This window comes from Schistocerca cancellata, chromosome 10, assembly GCF_023864275.1.
Source record: "Schistocerca cancellata isolate TAMUIC-IGC-003103 chromosome 10, iqSchCanc2.1, whole genome shotgun sequence".
NCBI classification, from domain to species: Eukaryota; Metazoa; Arthropoda; class Insecta; order Orthoptera; family Acrididae; genus Schistocerca; species Schistocerca cancellata.
The window spans coordinates 46,891,460-46,912,687 of record NC_064635.1 but is presented as its reverse complement, the minus strand read 5'-3'; the positions used below and the strand labels follow the sequence as shown (position 1 = coordinate 46,912,687).

Sequence of the window (21,228 nt, the reverse complement as noted above, 5' to 3'; positions counted from 1 at the left end):
ATCTTGATACATGAATCGAAAAAGATGAAATTGCAAAATGGGAATTAGCCTCTGCTATGTTCTTGACAGTCATTTGCTGTGTATGGACATAAATGTAAGAGGTTTCATATGAGTAGCCTGTCTAAACTAAATTGTATGGGAGTTCTGAGTTCTTCGTGTTTTTAGGTTAGGGTCTCAGATGGGTCTGGTTCTTTCCCCCTTTCTGACTAGAAGGTTAACTGAAGATTGAGACAAATAAAAGGAGTAATTATTAAGTGCCTCAAAGAAATGACCAAGAATAATGTGACTTCGTAACCACTTGGGACTGAAAACTAATTTAATATTTTTGGAAATGTTAGTAAACATTCTAAGTTTCAGGAACATACGAGCGTTGTAACAAAGTAAGGTTCCCAATGAACTACAACCTCGAGGGAACGTCTTAGGCTGAATCCGACAACAGTGCCACGCGCAGTGGTTCCCCCGCTCTCGAGCCCCCCTGTCCTCGATTCGCTAAGTCTCTCAGTGTTGGCTGGCAGCTGTCGGAAATGGAAGCGTTGATCGCCGCTCCTGCCAAGTGCGAGATTAGAGCAGTAATCCGGTTTCTTCCTGCAAGGAAGTTACCATCCATGGTAGTTCATCGGCAACTGACTGAGGTTTATGGTGAAGAGTGTATGTCCATTCAGCTTGTCGACAAATGGTGCAGGGCTTTTGCTGAGGGTCGCACGGAAGTTCACGATGAAGAATGGAGTAGAAGACTGCCGGTTTCGGATGCGATTGTCCAAAGCATCAACAGTGAGCTGCTCAAAGATTGGAGAATCCTCACCGATTTCATGCAACCTGGGATGACAGTAAACTTAGACAGATATTGTGAAACATTAACCAAACCCCGGCGAGCAATCCAGAATTGCCGGAGACGATGACTGAAGGAGGGAGTAGTGCTTCTCCATGGCAGTGATCGACCCCATGTTTCTCGTCAAACACAGGAGCTTTTGAAGAAATTTGAGTGGACCGTTATGCCTCATCCCTTGTACAGCCCGGAGTTAGCTCCCAGCGACTATCACCTCTTCCCCAAGCTAAAGGAACACTTAAGCGACAAACGCTTAAAGAGCGACGATGAAGTCTGAGCAGAGGTCATACGCTTTCTCAATGGGTTGACGGGAGACTTCTTTGACTTACGAATACAAAAGCTGGAGCACCATCTTCGAAAGTATGTCAAAAAAATGGATACTATGTTGAAAAAATAGACAAAAGTGTAAGCTATTCAACCATGTACAAATTAATAACAATAAACAATGTTTTCTACGTGTAAAAAAAAAAAAAAAAAAAATGAGAACCTTACTTTTGATACAACCCTCGCACAAAACAGTAATTTTTGTGACTTGTCCTTCTGTAGCATTTGTCACTTACTACACTTGGACAAGTACACTGCAACATAAAACAAAAGGCGAGTAAGTTTACAATAAAATAAAATAGTCCTGAGCATAAAGAAAATTATTAAGAGTTACTAACTCACTGCGTACATAGTGAACTGAAAATAAGCAAGTTGCTGGGTAGTAACACAGATGTGACAATATTGATAGGTGTTGGTGGAAACCACCACAATAGTTACGGTAGTTCACTTGGCTGAATAAGGAAATAACAGTGTGCGCCAAAGCATAACTATCCTCTAGCAATCAGCCATTGTCAATTTGCCCAACAATAAGAGCAGTTTGATTCGTTATCTGGCAGAGTCCATAAATATAGCATCATTATCTAGGGAAGATCAGAATATAGCATCAGCTGATTCCATCACAATGTTGGTTTAAAAATAAGAGGAGGAAAGATAAATCACGTTAGACCATTTTTGGGTTTGGGAATGAGGAAATGTTTGACTTTGAGACTGACCAAAAATTTCTTGTTTTTAACTAGATTTGGATGAAAATGCTCAATTGCAAAAAAATGCTCTGAGAAAATTATTTGATGACTGTTTCAGAGGACGAAGTGCCATTGAAATTGTTTTGGAAAAATGTATTAAATGGTCCTCATTGCAGAAACAAAGTGTCCTCATTTAGAAGAAAAATATCTCTCTTGCTCTTAAAATATCGCTTGAGAAGTTGTGATGACATGTGACCTAACTGGCTGTCCTCATTTGAATGGCTCTTTTTCTGTCACTGGCAACAGGAGCAACTCAACGAGTTCCGCAGCAGCTTCAACCACTTCGACAAGAACCGCACTGGGCGCCTGACACCTGAGGAGTTCAAGTCTTGCTTGGTCAGCCTTGGCTACAGCATTGGCAAGGACAGACAGGTATGTGTATGCACAATTTCAAGCATGGACAGCTCATAGACAATGCCATTACTCTTATCTTTCTTGTGTGCACAAATGTGAAGTATTTTTTTGTGAGCAGCGTCACAAACATACTAGATATAAAAACATATGCATTAAGGAAACAAAACGCGCGCGCGCGCTCACACACACACACACACACACACTCAGTCTCTGTCTGCTGAGGCCACACTGTCGGTGCACTGGCAGTGTGTCCTCAGCTGCCAGAGCCTGTGGTCCTGTGTGTGTGTGTGTGTGTGTGTGTGTGTGTGTGTGTGTGTGTGTGTGTGTGTTTGATTTGTATTCTGTGCTCTTAACGTCTTTCTGTATTTTTATGTGTATGTATTGATTTATTGGGTGTCATTGTCAAAATTAGCGAGTCTGAACTCAAGGAAAGGTAGTCTTTTTGCCATTGCATTAGTTTATGTGGTACTGTAACTGCCACTGTTAAAGTTCTCTTTATTCTGACCAGTTTGTGGAGAAACCATTGGCAAGTTATGGTACAGGATGATTCAGAAAGAAAGAAAGAAAGAAAGAACAGATTTCAGTTGTTTATATAGACAAACTATGAAAGATTAGAAACACATTGAGCATGTCCATGGATAGAGGATGGTTCAGAGTTGTATGTTCACACAGATACTATACCATACACTCAACATGAGCACCATGCATCACTCAAGAAACATTGAAAAGGTAGGCCATTTCATTCCACACACAAATCAACAGGTCCGTGTTTAGTGTATCGACATCTACAACAGTTTGATTTCTCAGATCTTGAAAAGTGGCTACCATAGGCGGGACAAAGACTCTGTATTTTATATACTCCCTCAGAAAAAAATTGCAAGTTGTGAAATCTGGTTTGCAGCATGTCCAGTTTTGACATTCTTGTCCCAGTTTCCTCCACAAACTAGAAAGATTCATGAACTGTGTGAACAGAAATGGCACAAAGCACATTCAGTTTTGGTGAGTCTCTTCCCTGTCCAACAGTGTCACCAAGATTTTGTGACCCTCCAATTTTTAAATTATGGTGGTTTTTTTGTTACCTGGAAGATAGAATACTGCTTTGTCTGAAAGGATGAGTTGTTTGGAAGAAGTGCCCTGTGCCATGTTCTGAAGAATGGAAATACAAAATTCATACCTCCTCTTAAGGTTACAGTGATGCATTTGCTGCAACTTGTAAGACTTCATATGCAGGTGTTGTTTCAAAACATGTCATACCATTGTTTGAGGAAGTTTAAGTTCCTGGTGTATCCGTCTTGTGGACTTCTGAGGCCTCTGCGTGAACACATCTCCGATATGCTCAACATTTTCATCAGACGTGCGTGGATGACCAGTGCTCTTCCCTTGGCATATGCAACCAACTTCCAAGAATTTTATATGCCAGTCGTAAATCTACTTGTACAGAGAGAGACAGCTTCTAGCTGAATCGATGGCAGAGAGCACATCGCACTTGAACAATGGATCGTCTTTGTGCAAGTTCCAATGCACAAATTGATTTCTCTATTGGTGCAGTTGCTACGTTGCTGCAAGCAAATAACAGCACAGCTGTGTCAAAACTTTGAACCTTCCTCTGTCTAGTGATATGGACAGTGTGTTTCTATCTACTGTCAGGCAACAGTAGCTGGCCAAGACACAAGCAGCAACAGGGAAGTAACCAGTATTGTGACTTTTACGAGTTCCTAGCCAGGAGTGAATTTTATATCATCATCTGTGTGCTTTAATAGTTCAGTTTCTTGATTTTTCTGCATGTTAGTTTAATATCTAATAGCCACAGTTCTCGCGTTTTCATTTGGGTCAGAAAGTAAACAGATTTTGTGACATATTACAAGTTCCTAATCAGGGGCAAATTATTTAGTTTCACCTGAGTGTTTCGATAGTTAGGCTTTTGAATCTCTCTGTATCGATCTAATTTATTAGACACAGTTCCTGTGTTTTCATCAGGGTCTACAGTAGAGTTCGGCTGCATGTGCCAATAGTCTGTTTATCTGCACAGTTTAGTTTTTCACGGTCTTTAGTACGGACAGGGACTGCGATTGTTGTGTGTGGATGTGTGCCGAGTTGGTGACACTTTGTTCTCAGCTTCAGGCTCTGATGGCTTCGGTTACCCAGCTTGTGGCTGCAGTGGATGGTCACCACTGTTGTGGGCCAGCCGTGGGTATCCATTGGACATCCAGCACATCCGAGTCCTCTGATCGATTCTCACCGGTGGCCAGCCCAGATACTGCTCGCACGGAGGTTGACCCCTCACCTGTGGTAGAGTGGGAGGTCGCCCCAGGGCGTAGCAGGCGGCAAAAGACTTCCCAGGTGGCCGCACGTAAGACCTCCCCGTTTGTCTGACAAACAAGTTCCAGGTGCTGCCTCTGGCTGACACTGTTGCTGAGCCAGATGCTGTCACCTCTCCTGTTTCAGAGCAGACCTCTCAGCCCGCAAGATGTGGACAGTAACAGAGGATGGGACTGTTGATAGTTGGGAACTCTAAAAGTTCGCCACATTATGGGACACGGTTGCCAGGAAGGGAAAGAAAACCAGTGTGCACTCCGTGCGCATACGGGGTGGACTCATTCCAGATGTGGAACTGGTCCTCCCAGATGCCATGGAGAGCACTGGGTGCAGCCAACTGCAGGTGGTTGCTCACGTTGCTACCAATTGTGTGTGTCACTTTGGATCAGAAGAGATTCTCTCTGGTTTCGAGCAGCTAATAGAAGGGGTAAAGGCTGCCAGTCTTGCTTGCAAGATGAAAGCAGAGCTGATCATTTGCAGCATAGTTGACAGGACCGATTGCAGACCTCTGGTACAGAGTCAAGTGGAGGGTCTGAATCAGAGGCTCAGGCGGTTCTGCGACCATGTAGGTTGCAGATTCCTCAACTAGCGCCAAAGGGTGGTTGGGTTTCGGGTTCTGCTGAATAGGTCAGGTGTCCACTATACGAAGGAGGCGGCTACATGGGTAGCAGGGGCTGTGTGGCATGGCCATGACAGTTTTTTAAGTTATTAGAGGGTCTCCGGAAAACACAAGAAGGGCTTCAGTCCCAAAGGGTGCAGACCGAACACAGGAAGAACATAGATGCGGGAACCATCAGTATGACAGTTGTAGATCGTTGAAGCTGTGTTGGAAAGTACCAGAGCTCCAAGCGCTAATAGAAAGCACTGATGCTCAAATCGTTGTAGGCACTGAAAGCTGGCTAAAACCGGAGATAAGCTCAGCCGAAATTTTTGCGAAGAACCTAATGGTGTTCCGAAAGGATAGGCTAAACACAGTTGGTGGTGGCATGTTTGTTGCTGTCGGAAGTAGTTTATCTTGTCGCAAAACTGAAGTAGATAGTTCCTGTGAGTTAGTATGGACAGAGGTCATTGTTGGCAACTGGAATAAAATAATAATTGGATCATTTTACCGACCTCCCAATTAAGATGATACAGTTGCTGAAAAGTTCAAAGAAAACTTGAGTCTGATTTCAAACATGTACCCCACTCATACGATAATAGTTGGTGGTGACTTTAATTTACCCTCTATATGTTGACGATAATACATGTTTAATTCCAGAGGCACGCATAAAATATCATCCAAAATTATGCTAAACACATTCTCTCGTGAGCCTGCGCAAATAGTAAATTGTTGTGAAAACACAGTTGATCTCTTAGCAACAAATAACCCTGAGTTAATAACGAGCATCAAAACGGAGACATGGATTAGTGAACACAGGGTTGTTGTAGCGAGATTGAATATTGTAACCGCCAAATCCTCCAAAAATAAATGAAAAATACACCTTTTCAAAAAATCAGATAAAAATTTACTTGCACCTTCCTGAGAGACAATCTCCACTCCTTCCAAATTAATATATAAGTGTAGACCAGATGTGGCTTGAATTCAAAAAAATAGTATTGGCAGCAGTTGAGAGATTTACACCAAATAATTTAACAAACGATGGAGCTGATCCTCCTTGGTACACAAAACGTGTCAGAACACTGTTGCAGTAACAACGAAGCAAACATGCCAAATTTAAACAGACGCAAAATCCCCAAGATTGGCGATCTTTTACAGAAGCTCGAAATTTAGTGCGGGCTTCAATGCGAGATGCTTATAACAGTTTCCACAACGAAACTGTCTCAAAACCTGGTAGAAAATCCAAAGAGATCCTGGTCTTATGTGAAGTATGTTAGTGGAAAGAAACAATCAGTGTCTTCCTGCTTGATAGCAATGGAGATACTGTCAAAGACAGTGCTGCCAAAACAAAGTTACTAAACACAGCCTTCCGAAATGCCTTCACAAAAGAAGATGCAGTAAATATTCCAGAATTCTAAACAACAGCAGCTGCCAACATGAGTAGCATAGAAGTATATTTCCTTGGAGTAGTGAAGCAACTTAAATCACTTAATAAAAGCAAGTCTTCTGGTCCAGACTGTACACCAGTAAGGTTCCTTTCAGAGTGGGCTGTTCCATTAGCTCCATACTTAACAATCACACACAACTGTTTGCTCGATGAAAGATCTGTACCCAAAGACTGGAAAGTTGTACAGGTCATGCCAATATTTAAGAAAGGTAACAGGAGTAATCCACTTAATTACAGGCCCATATCATTAATGTCGATATACAGCAGGATTTTGGAACATACATTGAGTTCGAACATTATGAATTACCTCGAAGAAAACTGTCTATTGACTCAGTCAACATGGGTTTAGAAAACGTCTTTCTTGTGAAACACAACTAGCTCTGTACTCACACGTTGTGTTGAGTGCTATTGACAAGGGATTTCAAAATGATTCCGTATTTCTGGATTTCCGGAATGCTTTTGAGTCCATACCACAAAAGCGGCTTGTAATGAAATTGCGTGCCTTTGGAATATCGTCGCAGTTATGTGACTGGATTTGTGATTTCCTGTCAGAGAGGTCACACTTCATAGTAAATGATGGAAAGTCAGCGAGTAAAACAAAGTAATTTCTGGCATTCCCCAAGGTAGTGTTATAGGCCCTTTGGTTTTCCTTATCTATAAAAAAAGTTTTGGGACACAATCTGATCAGCCGTCTTTGGTTGTTTGCAGATGATGCTGTCGTTTATCGACTAAGAAAGTCATCAGAAGATCAAAACAAATTGCAAAATGATTTAGAAAAGGTATCTCAATGATGCGAAAATTGGCACTTGACCCTAAATAACGAGAAGTGTGAGCTCATCCATATGAGTGGTAAAAGGAATTCACTAAAGTTCGGTTACACGATAAATCAGTCAAACCTAAAGGCCTTAAGTTCAACTAAATAACTAGGAATTGCAATTAAGAACACCTTAAATTGGAAGGAACACACACAAAATGTTGTGGGGAAGGCTGACCAAAGACTGTGTTTTATTGGCAGGACACTTAGAAAATGTAATAGATCTTCTAATGAGACTGCCTACAGTATGCTTGTCTGTCCTCTTTTAGAATACTGCTATGCAGTGTGGGATTCTTACCAGATAGGACTGACAGAGTACATCGAAAAAATTCAAAGAATGGCAGCAAGTTTTGTATTACCGTCAAATATGGGGGAGAGTGTCAATGAAATGATACAGGATTTGAGCTGGACATCACTAAAAGAAAGGCGTTTTTTGCTGCGACAGAATCTTCTCACGAAATTCCAATCACCAACTTTCTGCTCCGAATGTGAAAATATTTTGTTGACACTGACCTACATAGAGAGAAACGATGACCACGATAAAATAAGGGAAATTAGAGCTCGTACAGAAAGATATAGGTGTTCATTTTTTCCATGCACTATACAAGATTAGAATAATAGAGAATTGTGAAGGTGATTCAATGAACCCTCTGCCAGGCACTCAAATGAGATTTGCAGAGTATCCATGTACAGGGTGTTTAAAAAATGACCGGTATATTTGAAACGGCAATAAAAACTAAACGAGCAGCGATAGAAATACACCGTTTGTTGCAATATGCTTGGGACAACAGTACATTTTCAGGCAGACAAACTTTCGAAATTACAGTAGTTACAATTTTCAACAACAGATGGCGCTGCAGTCTGGGAAACTCTATAGTACGATATTTTCCACATATCCACCATGCGTAGCAATAATATGGCGTAATCTCTGAATGACATTACCCGAAACCTTTGACAACGTGTCTGGCGGAATGGCTTCACATGCAGATGAGATGTACTGCTTCAGCTGTTCAATTGTTTCTGGAGTCTGGCGGTACACCTGGTCTTTCAAGTGTCCCCACAGAAAGAAGTCACAGGGGTTCATGTCTGGCGAATAGGGAGGCCAATCCACGCCGCCTCCTGTATGTTTCGGATAGCCCAAAGCAATCACACGATCATCGAAATATTCATTCAGGAAATTAAAGACGTCGGCCGTGCGATGTGGCCGGGCACCATCTTGCATAAACCACGATGTGTTCGCAGTGTCATCTAAGGCAGTTTGTACCGCCACAAATTCACGAAGAATGTCCAGATAGCATGCTGCAGTAATCGTTTCGGATCTGAAAAATGGGCCAATGATTCCTTTGGAAGAAATGGCGGCCCAGACCAGTACTTTTTGAGGATGCAGGGACGATGGGACTGCAACATGGGGCTTTTAGGTTCCCCATATGCGCCAGTTCTGTTTATTGACGAAGCCGTCCAGGTAAAAATAAGCTTTGTCAGTAAACCAAATGCTGCCCACATGCATATCGCCGGCATCAATCCTGTGCACTATATCGTTAGCGAATGTCTCTCGTGCAGCAATGGTAGCGGCGCTGAGGGGTTGCCGCGTTTGAATTTTGTACGGATAGAGGTGTAAATTCTGGCGCACGAGATGATACGTGGACGTTGGCGTCATTTGGACCACAGCTGCAACACGGCGAACGGAAACCCGAGGCCGCTGTTGGATCACCTGCTGCACTAGCTGCGCGTTGCCCTCTGTGGTTGCCGTACGCGGTCGCCCTACCTTTCCAGCACGTTCATCCGTCACGTTCCCAGTCCGTTGAAATTTTTCAAACAGATCCTTTATTGTATCGCTTTTCGGTCCTTTGGTTACATTAAACCTCCGTTGAAAACTTCGTCTTGTTGCAACAACACTGTGTTCTAGGCGGTGGAATTCCAACACCAGAAAAATCCTCTGTTCTAAGGAATAAACCATGTTGTCTACAGCACACTTGCACGTTGTGAACAGCACACGCTTACAGCAGAAAGACGACGTACAGAATGGCGCACCCACAGACTGCGTTGTCTTCTATATCTTTCACATCACTTGCAGTGCCATCTGTTGTTGAAAATTGTAACTACTGTAATTTCGAAAGTTTGTCCGCCTGAAAATGTACTGTTGTCCCAAGCATATTGCAACAAACGGTGTATTTTTATCGCTGCTCGTTTAGTTTTTATTGCCGTTTCAAATATACCGGTCATTTTTGAAACACCCTGTAGATGTAGCTGTAGATGTAGATTTTTAATAGTTTGCCTGAAATTTGTTCTTTCTTCTTGAATCGCCCGGTACTTTTGCGGTTTCCTCCATGTTGCATTGCCCATCCACAGTTCTTATTCATAGATTCATCACCATTTGTCATTTCCTAGTTTCGAGATCCTTGAAGAGCTGCTTTGTCCAGCTATCTTTCTTTCTGTATTGTCCCAGAAACATGTCAATAAATGTATGTTAAGAGTGATTTTGTGAGCACACAAATCTCTTCAAATGGTCACACCATGGCAGTTGTTCTGCTTCAAGGATTTCCGACAAGCTTATTTCAAATTGTAGTAGTTGTCAAATGTAGATGACAGTTTGCTGGCCTGGTAATTATTGATGCTTCCAGTTCATGTGTGTACATGATGCAGTACAAATTTTGTACACACTAGTCCAGGAAGCATGTGGATATGTTTAATCCCAAATTATCTGGTATACTACATGTGGGACTTTGGAAGGTTTCTTTTCTGTTATCGATATCTCACTTTATAGCATCGCTATACCTCAGTAAAAATTAGAAATTGATTGAACAATTGATAGTCAAGCATGATGGGGCGTTTGCATTCTTGCTATGTTCATTGGGGTGATAATAGTTTCATCACTTTTTTATGCCTTTTGACAACTAGTTTATGGCATTCTGATGTGTAAAATAAACATCCTGCACGAAGAACGCAAAGAAACAACGAAAACAAATCATAGATGTTGCATGACTAGCTTCAAGCATTGCAGCTGGTATCTGAAGTAGCAGAGTGGCATGGCAATAGTGAATAGATTAGGCAGGTGTGGCCAAGCCTATTGTCTGATTAGTGGTTGGTATAGTACCTGTCCTGTAAATGGCTATCTGTTACTTACTTTATTATTCTTATCCAGGTATACTTTAGTGCTAGAAAGTTCTCTCTCTCTCTCTCTCTCTCTCTCTCTCTCTCTCATTTGCAATTCTTAAATGGGTAGTTTGAGAATTACTGGTCAAAGTTAAACTTAGTCTTGGTTTTGCTAATTTTTATTTTGAAAATCAATGCCATAGGTTAATCATGCCAGAAATCTAGTTTAGCTTGTGTTTCCACTTCTCTCATTCTGTGACATTACATCTTAAGTAGAAACTACGGCATTGGTTATTACAATGAACAGGTGTGGTGACAGACACCCTTGATGTTGGACTCCAGTCCTTATTTCAGTCTCATCTCAGTCTCATCTGCTGTTATGGACTGGTAACAATATTTGGTCTCCTTATAATTATCATGTCGCTATAATGATTTTCTGAGGCAGTTTCTCAAGACTATGACATTCTTGATGTACAGGAGGACCTGAGAATTTAATTTTTTTTTCCCCAGGACCTCTCATAAAGCGTTCTTGTGGCATCTTACTGTGACATATTCTCTTTACATGATATTTCAACATTATTCCTGGTTGTCATCTCAGACAGCAAATTCAGGTATCTAATTGACAAGTAAGAGCTAAGCCACATTCTGCTTCTTCTATTGAAGGTTCAACAGCTTTTCTTATTCTGATTTCGAAGATTAAAAAGTTGATGAATCCGACTGTGGAATCACTTATGCCTATGTAGTTCACTTATTTCTTCATATTGCCGTAAGTAGTTGAATGATGCCTCCTTGTTTCTGATTGCCAGATGTAAAATTTTCTTTGTACCATCTGTCAAGTACTCTAAACAAACATTCTCTGCCATTACGAACAAGAGCTTTGGTTATGTTTACACTGAAGTCATCTTATCTGGGACCCAGTTGGTTTTTCAGTTTATATGCTGGTGTTCCCATTTCCTACCGTGGCAGTTTATATCTGCAACACCAGAATTATGTAGTCGATCTGTCCAAAGAGTGTAATTCCCTTTACAGTTAAACAGAATATCAAAGTGTCTTTGAAACTTCCACATTACAACTGTCTTGTTAAAGTTATGGAAGATTGGCAGTGTCATGAAGTAAATCATGATGTGAAACGTGATGACAGACAGGGCTGTGGTAGACACAGGTTGTTCAGTGGGGATACAGTAACTGCTAAAATGTTGCACATTCTGAGGGAACAGTGGCAAATGAAAAAGTGTTGCTCTAAATATCCTGATGAAATGGCAGCTACTACATGAACATAAAACTACCATCATAGATTACTAATTTTGCTATGTAAATGAGATCTTAAGCAGGCTCTTTATATCCACATGTGAGAGGTAAAGAAGTGTAAATACACTTTCTGCAGTTTTTCTTGGGACCACATTTTTAATACACATGCACTGCTTCATTTTTCGAAGGGTGGCAGTTCAACTCCAGCCTATGACTGATATAGAAAGTATTAAATGGATAACCACCTTTCAAATACTGATTAAATGCCTATGACTGATTTAGAAAGTATTAAATGGATAACCACCTTTCAAATACTGATTAAATCTGTCTTGGGTGGGAACAGCACTGACACCATTCTTCCACAAATGAAGTGGGGTTTGGGAATTAAAAATATATTCTTAAGAGGAAACTGCAGAAAGTGAACTTAAGCCGTATTCAGTGGCAAGTATGGATATAATGTATGCAATCAGTCATCTCATTTCATATTTTCTTTTGAACTCAGACATTGCATTTGTCATTTGGAGGATGATGTGAATATTTCTGTTTTTCTTTGTGCACCTCAGTAATAGAAACTAGAAGTTCTCCAACTTTGAGTGACAAACCAGAAATGTTTGCTGATACTGAAACTAACTTTATTTCACTCTTGCCAGCAATAATGGAGTGTGTACTTCTGTTTTTTCAGTATTGTTTTGTACGTTGATTGCATAAGACTGAGTAAAGTGGCTCAACTTCTTTCTTCCTCTATCCAGTTGTGTTGAATGTATATAACTATATAAAAATGTGTTCTTGAATTCTAGGGTGACATAGACTTCCAGCGTATCCTGGCTGTGGTGGATCCAAACAACACTGGATACGTTCACTTTGATGCTTTCTTGGACTTCATGACACGCGAAACCACAGACACCGATACCGCAGAGCAAGTCATTGACTCATTCCGCATCCTTGCGGGTGACAAGGTCAGTTTCTCTCTTCGTTTCATATGCAATATTATTGTTATCATCAGAGGTGTAGTTCAGCAATTAAGTGCACGTTTCATTACATATTGTTTTATATGTAATACAGAATGACTTGTTGTCTCTAATGCAGAATAAGATATAAATCTCAAACTCACTCACTCTCTCTCTCTCTCTCTTTTCCTTACGTATAAACTTTTATTTTTTGTTGCACAACCAAAGTGGGTTATTCAAGTGCTTCTTTGTATCCCAGTCAAGACAAATTTATAATCAAATTTCACTAAATACATGCAAAATATTAGCAGATTGGATTAAAGGAGTCCCATTTAATTGAAAAAGATTAAATGAATGGTATTTCTCTCAAATATCTCATTTTAAACAGTTTTAAACAGTGATATGGAAATCCAGTTTCTTAACAAAGGTGCGTGTTTCATAACACCACTTAGCTTTAAGTACATCAGTAATGTGCTAATGCTATTATCCCACACAAACATATTATAACATTTCACTTTCTTTCTCATCTATTTCCACAAATACATTAGTGAAACTGGCAGAATTTTCCTTTTCTTGAATGAAATCAATTTGCCACACTGGCTGGTAATATTATGCTGAAACCATACTTTTATTTTATATGTTTTTATTACTATGTGGCTTCTCAGGTCTCTGCAGAACAGATATATTACACTGTAGGAATACTGCAGCCAGCTTTAAGTTGTCTTGAAATGATTTTATTATACCATTACTAGTTTTCGGGCATGAGACCATCATCAGATGGTAGCGTTGACTTCTTACAGCTTTTCAGTTCATTGATCAGCATGGATTGTAAAAGAAAATTAAACTTCTGTCTTATAATCTGTAAAGGAGGGCTTTTCAGGAAGACACAAATGTGAAACTTGCAAAAAGTCAATGGACTCTCTTAAAATGGGCTCAGACCCAAAACTGGTAATGGTACAATAAAATAATTTCAACAAAACTGGTGGCTGGTTGCAGTATCTCCTACAGTGTAATCTACTAAAACAGCAGCAGTGTTCTCCAACAAAAATGAATAAAATAATATGGTTATAATAGAAGGAAACATTCCACGTAGGAAAATATACCTAAAAACAAAGATGATGTGACTTACCAAATGAAAGTGCTGGCAGGTCGACAGACACACAAACGAACACAAACATACACACAAAATTCAAGCTTTCGCAACAAACTGTTGCCTCATCAGGAAAGAGGGAAGGAGAGGGAAAGACGAAAGGATGTGGGTTTTAAGGGAGAGGGTAAGGAGTCATTCCACTCCCGGGAGCGGAAAGACTTACCTTGGGGGGAAAAAAGGGACAGGTATACACTCGCTCGCTCGCGCGCGCGCGCGCGCGCGCGCACACACACACACACACACACACACACACACACACACACACACACACACATATATATATATATATATATATATATATATATATATATATATATATATATATATCCATCCACACATACCCTCTCCCTTAAAACCCACATCCTTTCGTCTTTCCCTCTCCTTCCCTCTTTCCTGATGAGGCAACAGTTTGTTGCGAAAGCTTGAATTTTGTGTGTATGTTTGTGTTTGTTTGTGTGTCTGTTGACCTGCCAGCACTTTCATTTGGTAAGTCACATCATCTTTGTTTTTAGGTGAATAAAATAATATGTACATATGATATATCATGTTAAAATACAAAGCATGAATCAACCACTGGTTGTTTAGTTGACTGAATAAATGGAGCACTTACAGAGTGTAAACCATTAAACACACACTCAGATTATTCTTTATCACAGTATCACGTACTTAGATTACAGTCGGCAATACTTGTCTGCATCGCATATCTTTGAAACAGAGCACGGTTGGCCAATCACAAGTAAACAAATGTTGCATGCTTTATGCTTTGTATTTTAATTTTGTTATGTCTGATATGTATTGCAGACAACTGAGAGTGGCTATAGAGCTGAAACTACATAATACGGAACAAATACGCAAAGTGGCAAATTGATATCATTCCAGAATTTGTCACGGTTGTGGACCTCGCTGCAAATGAGATATTGGAATTTTCGTTTATGAAATATGTGATTTTACTGAACTGAATGTTGCAAATATACAGTGTTGCAATAATGAGTTTGATTGATGTTATATAGTTTATCAATCAGTTAGAACATCGGAGAACGATTTTGACACATGTCCGTCCCATTTCAGCCCTACATCCTGCCCGACGAACTGCGGCGGGAGCTGCCCCCGGACCAGGCGGAGTACTGCATCCACCGCATGCCTCCCTACAAGGGCCCCAATGCCGTGCCCGGCGCACTCGACTACATGTCGTTTTCGACCGCACTGTACGGCGAGTCGGACCTCTAGGAGCCGTGCCCCCTCTACAGTTTCTCCCCACCCCTCGGATGTACGGGCCGACGAGGCCGAACTGGCTGACACCGACACCGACGAGCGGTCTTGTGGATGGACGCTGTCTCGCTGCTGCTTAGATCTTCTCGGGTGCTGTGTAGCCCTGTGCCTGCCGTGTGCCTGATGCCGGCATGTGCCGCGCTCTGGAGTTCCGTACTTGAAGTTACACTCATTTCTCGCCCCCGTCTTTGTGTACTACTGCTACTACACACACAGGATGGCAGAATTGCTTTTGGTGCTGATAAGTAAAAGGGTGCTATGTGGGAGCTTTGCTAGTTTACCGTTTGCAGTTGCTCTATGTGCCACTGCAAAATGTGATTTTTGGAGATTATTTTCTCCTCAGATAAGACGTGTAACAACAGATGGCTTGTAAAACTTGAAATTATGCACCTAAGAGTTGACACCTGCACATCCCATATTTCTGCTCCTTGCCGAGGGATATCTAGCCCTTGCAATTCTAGTGCAGGTGCTGTTGCGTTTACATTTGATAAAATACCGACGTTTGTAAGATTTAATTCTGCTTCTGTTCATTTGTAAATAGATGCTTTGCCCACAGAAAAAAAGCACAATATTTGGAAGAATGAGTGACTTACTGTGAAAGTGGAAAGGTGGTGCTTGGGCGGGGATTTTCCTTCTGCCGCATTGTCGGAATTTCACCTGTCGATAGCAGAGTGCTTAGAAATCTCCATCCTTGTGAACTGCTTTAGCTGACACCTGTGAAGACCTCAGCAGCAAACTGTGGGGCAGTGTGAGAGTGAAATTTTTACAGCGAACACTGGGTGGCCCGTGCAGCCGATTTATATAATTTTTTTTTGTAATGTGTAATGCTAAAAGTAAATGAGCTCAGCTTTCAGAAGAGAAAGGGAAGAAGCGCATGTGGCCGCAACACTAACAAAAAAAGACGACATGTTTCTATCTGGCTACATTTTTGTGAAATTTACTTTGTCTTCCCTCAGTGAGATGCAATCTTTTGTGAAATATCTATAATATATAGTTTCAAAGTAGAGCTTATTTTTGAAATTGTGTGGCAAAAGAAACAGATATATATTTAGGTAACTTTATTGTGGTTGTACTATTCTGCAGTTTACAATAAGACTTTATTGTTTTTGAATTTCTTCTCTAGAATTGGCAGTGCAAGTGAACACACGAAATTACATTCTTGAGATTTGTGTAATAATACATCAATATGACAGATACTTTTTCTGTCCAATTTGTATTTGGGCTGTAGCATACAGATGATTATTTTGGAGTTTGGGTTCTCCAGTTTTTTCTTTCAATAAGCACTATTTATTTGTTAATGTTTAATTTGTTATAAGTTCCTTCTTATAAAACTATCATTTTTTTCCTTGTTTTCACTGCTACTGAATGATGAAGCTCATTTGAATTCAGTACAGAAAATGTTCTGAGCAGTGCCCAGTCAGTGGGCAGAATGCCTCTGTGTGTATATAGTGTGTATTCCTAAAAATTTTATGCACAAAAATCTCTGAAATACTGTCTCCTATTAATAGAGTGGAGAATTTTAAACTATTTTAAGCCATGCAATTGTGAAGGGCGCTTGCTGCCTTTTGTAAATAACGATATTTCAGAATCTGGTCACAAAAAGCGTCTCTTGTAATTGCTTCGATAATACCTATCTATATTCACTGTTGTTGATTGAGGTGCATACTTTTTGTCATCCAAACAGTGACTGAAATCTAGTGTTGTACTATTGTGGTACTGCTCAGAGGTTTGTTAGTACAATGCAAGCCAGAGATTCTATTAAACATATCAGACTGATGTAATTCTGAAACTGGGACGGCCCTTCACACAATTAAGTTTTGTATTCATTTACTGTCAGGGCCCTTTTGACAAATATTCTGTGGCAAAGTTTATGTTAATGCCTCTAAACTAAGTGAAAAAGATCATTTTATTTATATGATTGCTCTAAAATATATGAAAGATTTATTTTATATTTATTTTTTCTTTCATTTGAACAGTAATGTTTTTCAGAAGGGTCCAGGCTCAAACAAACTTTACCATCACCAAAACTGCGTGCTAAAACAGCCTTCCACGGCATGATATTTTATATATTTATATTTATTTATTTTTTTTCCTTCCGTAAGGAACAACGAACGGCCATTGAGAGCAAGTTTGCGACTGCAATGGCAACGAATCGAAAGGATAACCATGGTTATTGTATAAATTTTGAACTCATTGACAACTGTCATATATGTACCTTTCACAACAAAAATATGTACATATACAAATGGAAATAAAGCAAGAAATGATTTTCAACAGTTAGCCTCATTAAGTTTACACACACCTGGTTGTTACTGTATGCTTGGAGTTTAAAGGACAGTTTAGTTTGGAGCTATGCTGTGTTCATAAATAGAAGTACCTTCATTTTGTGAGGTAATGTGTACTGTTCCTTTCCAATCATTTTGATTATTATGACTGAACAGGGAACATGTGACAACTGTTGTATGCTTGGAGCTGTAGAGGAAGTTTTCTAGTGTACTCTGTGTATCACCAGATGCCAAAGCTCCGCAACTAGTTAGGTCACCTTCATCTAATCATCAAGAGGACCAGTTATTTTTAATAAGTTTGCACTGCCATCATTGACATTTTCTTCACCACTGCCCCTAATGTGTGTCACACTACTTTGTAAAATGTGTCAACTCAACTTCATCAGGTGTATGACATGAAAGGATACTTGATAAACTGTGCTTGGCTCCCACTCGTTCATTTTTAAATGAATGTCAAACTGTCCCTCTTCCTCCAACTCTGGTGTCATATACTAAAACTACATACAGGAAGCAGCACCTGTACATTTACTGGCAATCATTCATGTGGATTGTTCATAAGAATACTGTTATGAAGATCTTCATTTAAAGTCAGTAAAGGGCTTGGGAGATATTCCCATTCTACATTTTTGTGGAAATGTGGTAAAAGCCTCTGAGTAAATTTAAGTCCAGTGGTGGATAGGACACTGTAAAAGAACAGAGGAAAGTTTGCTATTGAGGAAATAAGTGTCGGTGTATAGCACAAATACTGAAGACTTGACCACAAACTACACTGGGACTGCATCCGAGTGTGACACACGGAGGGGAGCAGCAGCATTGTGTGTAGTGACATTCTTCTTGGTGCTATAAAATTAGTCATGTTCAACTTAAAAACATTTAATTCGTGCATCACTCATCTATGATTATTTTGTTTCTGTTACTATTTTATTCAGTGTGTGTGTCTAGTAACAGTAACTGCTGAACTACTTGTAAACAGATTATACTGTATTTATATAAAAGCTATATTTTAAAATAAAAGCTCTTTAAATTAACATGTATCTTACATTTCAGAAGCTGGAGACAGGACATTTTATGTTTTGGTTTGGTATTGTGTATACCAGTGTTTAAAAGTAAAGGATAAACACCAGTGAGAGCATATGTCCAGATGAGAGGGAGACAAAGCTAGAATAATGTGTTTACTTTTGTGTGCAGCTGTCTGCAGTCCTGACATTTCTTCTGAAGGCATACACTAGATAGCTAAATGCACTGCCTGACAAAAAATGTGAAGACCCAAAAGGGGAGGGAGAAACAAAATCAGAGTTAATGTGTTCAGAGGGAATGTGATGTTTCTTCAGTGATCACAATGTTGATTCATACTTACAAAGAACTTGAAATTTTATCAGTATTATCTTGCCCTCACTCTGGCCTGGATTCATGCACTGATTTGGTTGGAATGGTATCATGAAGCCATTGCATCCTTTCCAGAGGAATGTTGGCCCACAACTGTTGTAAATGGTCCCCAATATCCGGGCAGAGTTGATGTTCATAGTGGTTCCATACGAATTCTGTGGGGAGTATGCCCGGAGTTCTTCCGGTTACTGATGTATCTCAACATCACAGCACTAGGACACTGTCACATGAGGACGTTGGATGTCAGTACTGTTGTGCTATCAGAATTCACTCGATTGCTACCAGCCGTGACCTGAAGTATACCCAGTGTCTTCCCACACCGTGATTCCAGGAGTAACGTGTCGTGGTGTTAACGGCACCCTGGGCGTAGGACAATAATTCCCTATGCCGGCTGCTGCCAATCCCTGACAAACGGTGAGGAATGACAGAATGTTGCTCTGAGTACATTACTTGTGCTTGGAATGCAGGCACAGATGTAAAAGGTTTACACTGTGCTCAGTGTACAATATGTTGATCCTCCCTTGTGATGGTCTACTGGAACACTGATGACAAGTATACTCACCTTCACACTCTCATCCAGCCAAAAAGCAGGGCAGTGAAACATCCATATGCCCTATAATTAATAGATAGTGCGTGATTCGACCAAGTGGCCAAATGAAGACCTACAGTGAGCCCCTTTCGACTCTGTAAGGTGGTAGTAATTGTCACACACAAGTATGCAACATATGTGTCTTTCAGTGATCATTGAAAATCTGACAATGTTCATGCTCCTTCTATACCCTACCAGACCTGGTGAAAACACTTAATACTCTGGTGGCTGTTGTAGCTGTCATAGAGAATCATCACACATCAATAGTGTGTCTGTGTGTGAAGTTACATTGACATCCGACCATTTCCTCTGGGTGCCTCACTTTTTTTGCCAGAAGTGTAATTTAAAGCAATAAATGCAATAACTAGTCAAAAAGTTATTTAGAGCTCACACACACACACACACACACACACACACACACACACACACACACAAAAGTGGGGCTACATTATTCTGGTTGACTATTTTGTGATGGCACTGCGACTCGACTGAGTGAAAGGTTGTAAGTTGGAATGGGTGAGGGGAGAAAGGAGGTTGGGGAAGGCTGCCTGACCACTCAGAGGGAGAGGCAACAGATTCACAGGACAGGGATGTGGCAGCAGTAAGCTTGCCCTGGCAGCAGGCAAGAGGAGTCGTGCCCCAGCACACTGCGACATGCAGAAATGAATTGGGAGGGGAACATCAGAGAAAGAGAAGGGTTGTGATGTGGGATAAGTGAAGTTAGGGTCACAGGAAGGGGTGGAGATGGGTGTGGGGCCAGGCCTGTCAGAGAACGAGGCCAGGAGGATAACGGGATCAAAGGATCTAATACAAAGTTCCAATCTACGTACTTCCGAGAACTTGGTGTTGGTGTTGGTGTTGAAGAATGTGTGTGGTAAGGCTGGGAAAGCTGCCATTAAAATTGAGCACGTTGTGCTAAGCAGCGTGTTCTACCACTAAGTGGTCAACATTGCTCTTGGCCATAGTTCGGCAGTGGGCATTTATTCAGGTGGACAACTGGTTGGTGATGTGAATAAAGCAAGCTGCGTTTCACACTCGTCGTTTCTCCTGAATCAATGTCAGTTTGTTAAGGGGAATGCTCTTTTCCTCTAGGAAGATCATAATGTTTGTGTGTATAATATGCTCTAGGAGCCACCAGTGGACATTTGTTTATTATTCTGTGAATCCATTCAATGTTAAATCAAATCAGAATTCCGTCAGGACCTGTTATTTGCTTTGAGTAGTCTTAATTGTGTCCCAGTTGTTTTCGGTTTAGTTTCCAGTAATATTGTAATATGCCTGTCTTTCATGCCGAGTATTCTTTCTAAACAACACCTCATTACCAATCCACTCCCCTCTCTCCTACATAGGATTCATAGAAAACATACAGCACAGCAGACCGCAGTCAAAAACCTCATCTTTAGTAGCAGATAAGTAGCAAAAAAAAAACACACAAACAAAGGTATAGTTTACAGAGGACAATGTAAATAGGCATTAGTAGCAGAATATTTTGCTGTATTTTACATCGAAAACAGTACAGCCAAATTTAAATTTAAGGTGGATAATATGCAAGCAGACAACAGTTCAAGATGTAAGCAGAAACAAAAAATGCTGTAACAAAAATCGCAACTCAGTATCTTCGGCACAAATTGCTATGGGTCTAGAAGCAAACCAAATAGTAAATCTGTTTCATTACAGACTATTGATGTTTTAAATGAATAAAACAGAACTTATTTTTAAAATAAACATGCATCTTTTAGTAGATGCTAAGACAGACTTGAAACACCTTTAGTTATTGTGAAGTGACAATAGATACAACAGCCACAGAAATGAAGATTACCTCCTTCCTTTTGTACCCCG

At 40.4% G+C, this 21,228-nt stretch overlaps 1 protein-coding gene across 1 annotated transcript in view; it reads left to right on the top strand.

Annotated features, from left to right (window-relative positions):
- The window catches only part of LOC126106901 (alpha-actinin, sarcomeric), a 533,945-nt gene extending 516,542 nt beyond the window's left edge, over positions 1-17,403 (top strand). The window contains exons 15-17 of the mRNA XM_049913318.1: positions 2,140-2,265; positions 12,561-12,719; positions 14,929-17,403. Coding sequence (XP_049769275.1) covers positions 2,140-2,265; positions 12,561-12,719; positions 14,929-15,087 — 444 coding nt within the window. The 3' untranslated portion in view covers positions 15,088-17,403. The remainder of the gene's footprint in view (positions 1-2,139; positions 2,266-12,560; positions 12,720-14,928) is intronic.
- Positions 17,404-21,228: the final 3,825 nt, after the last annotated feature.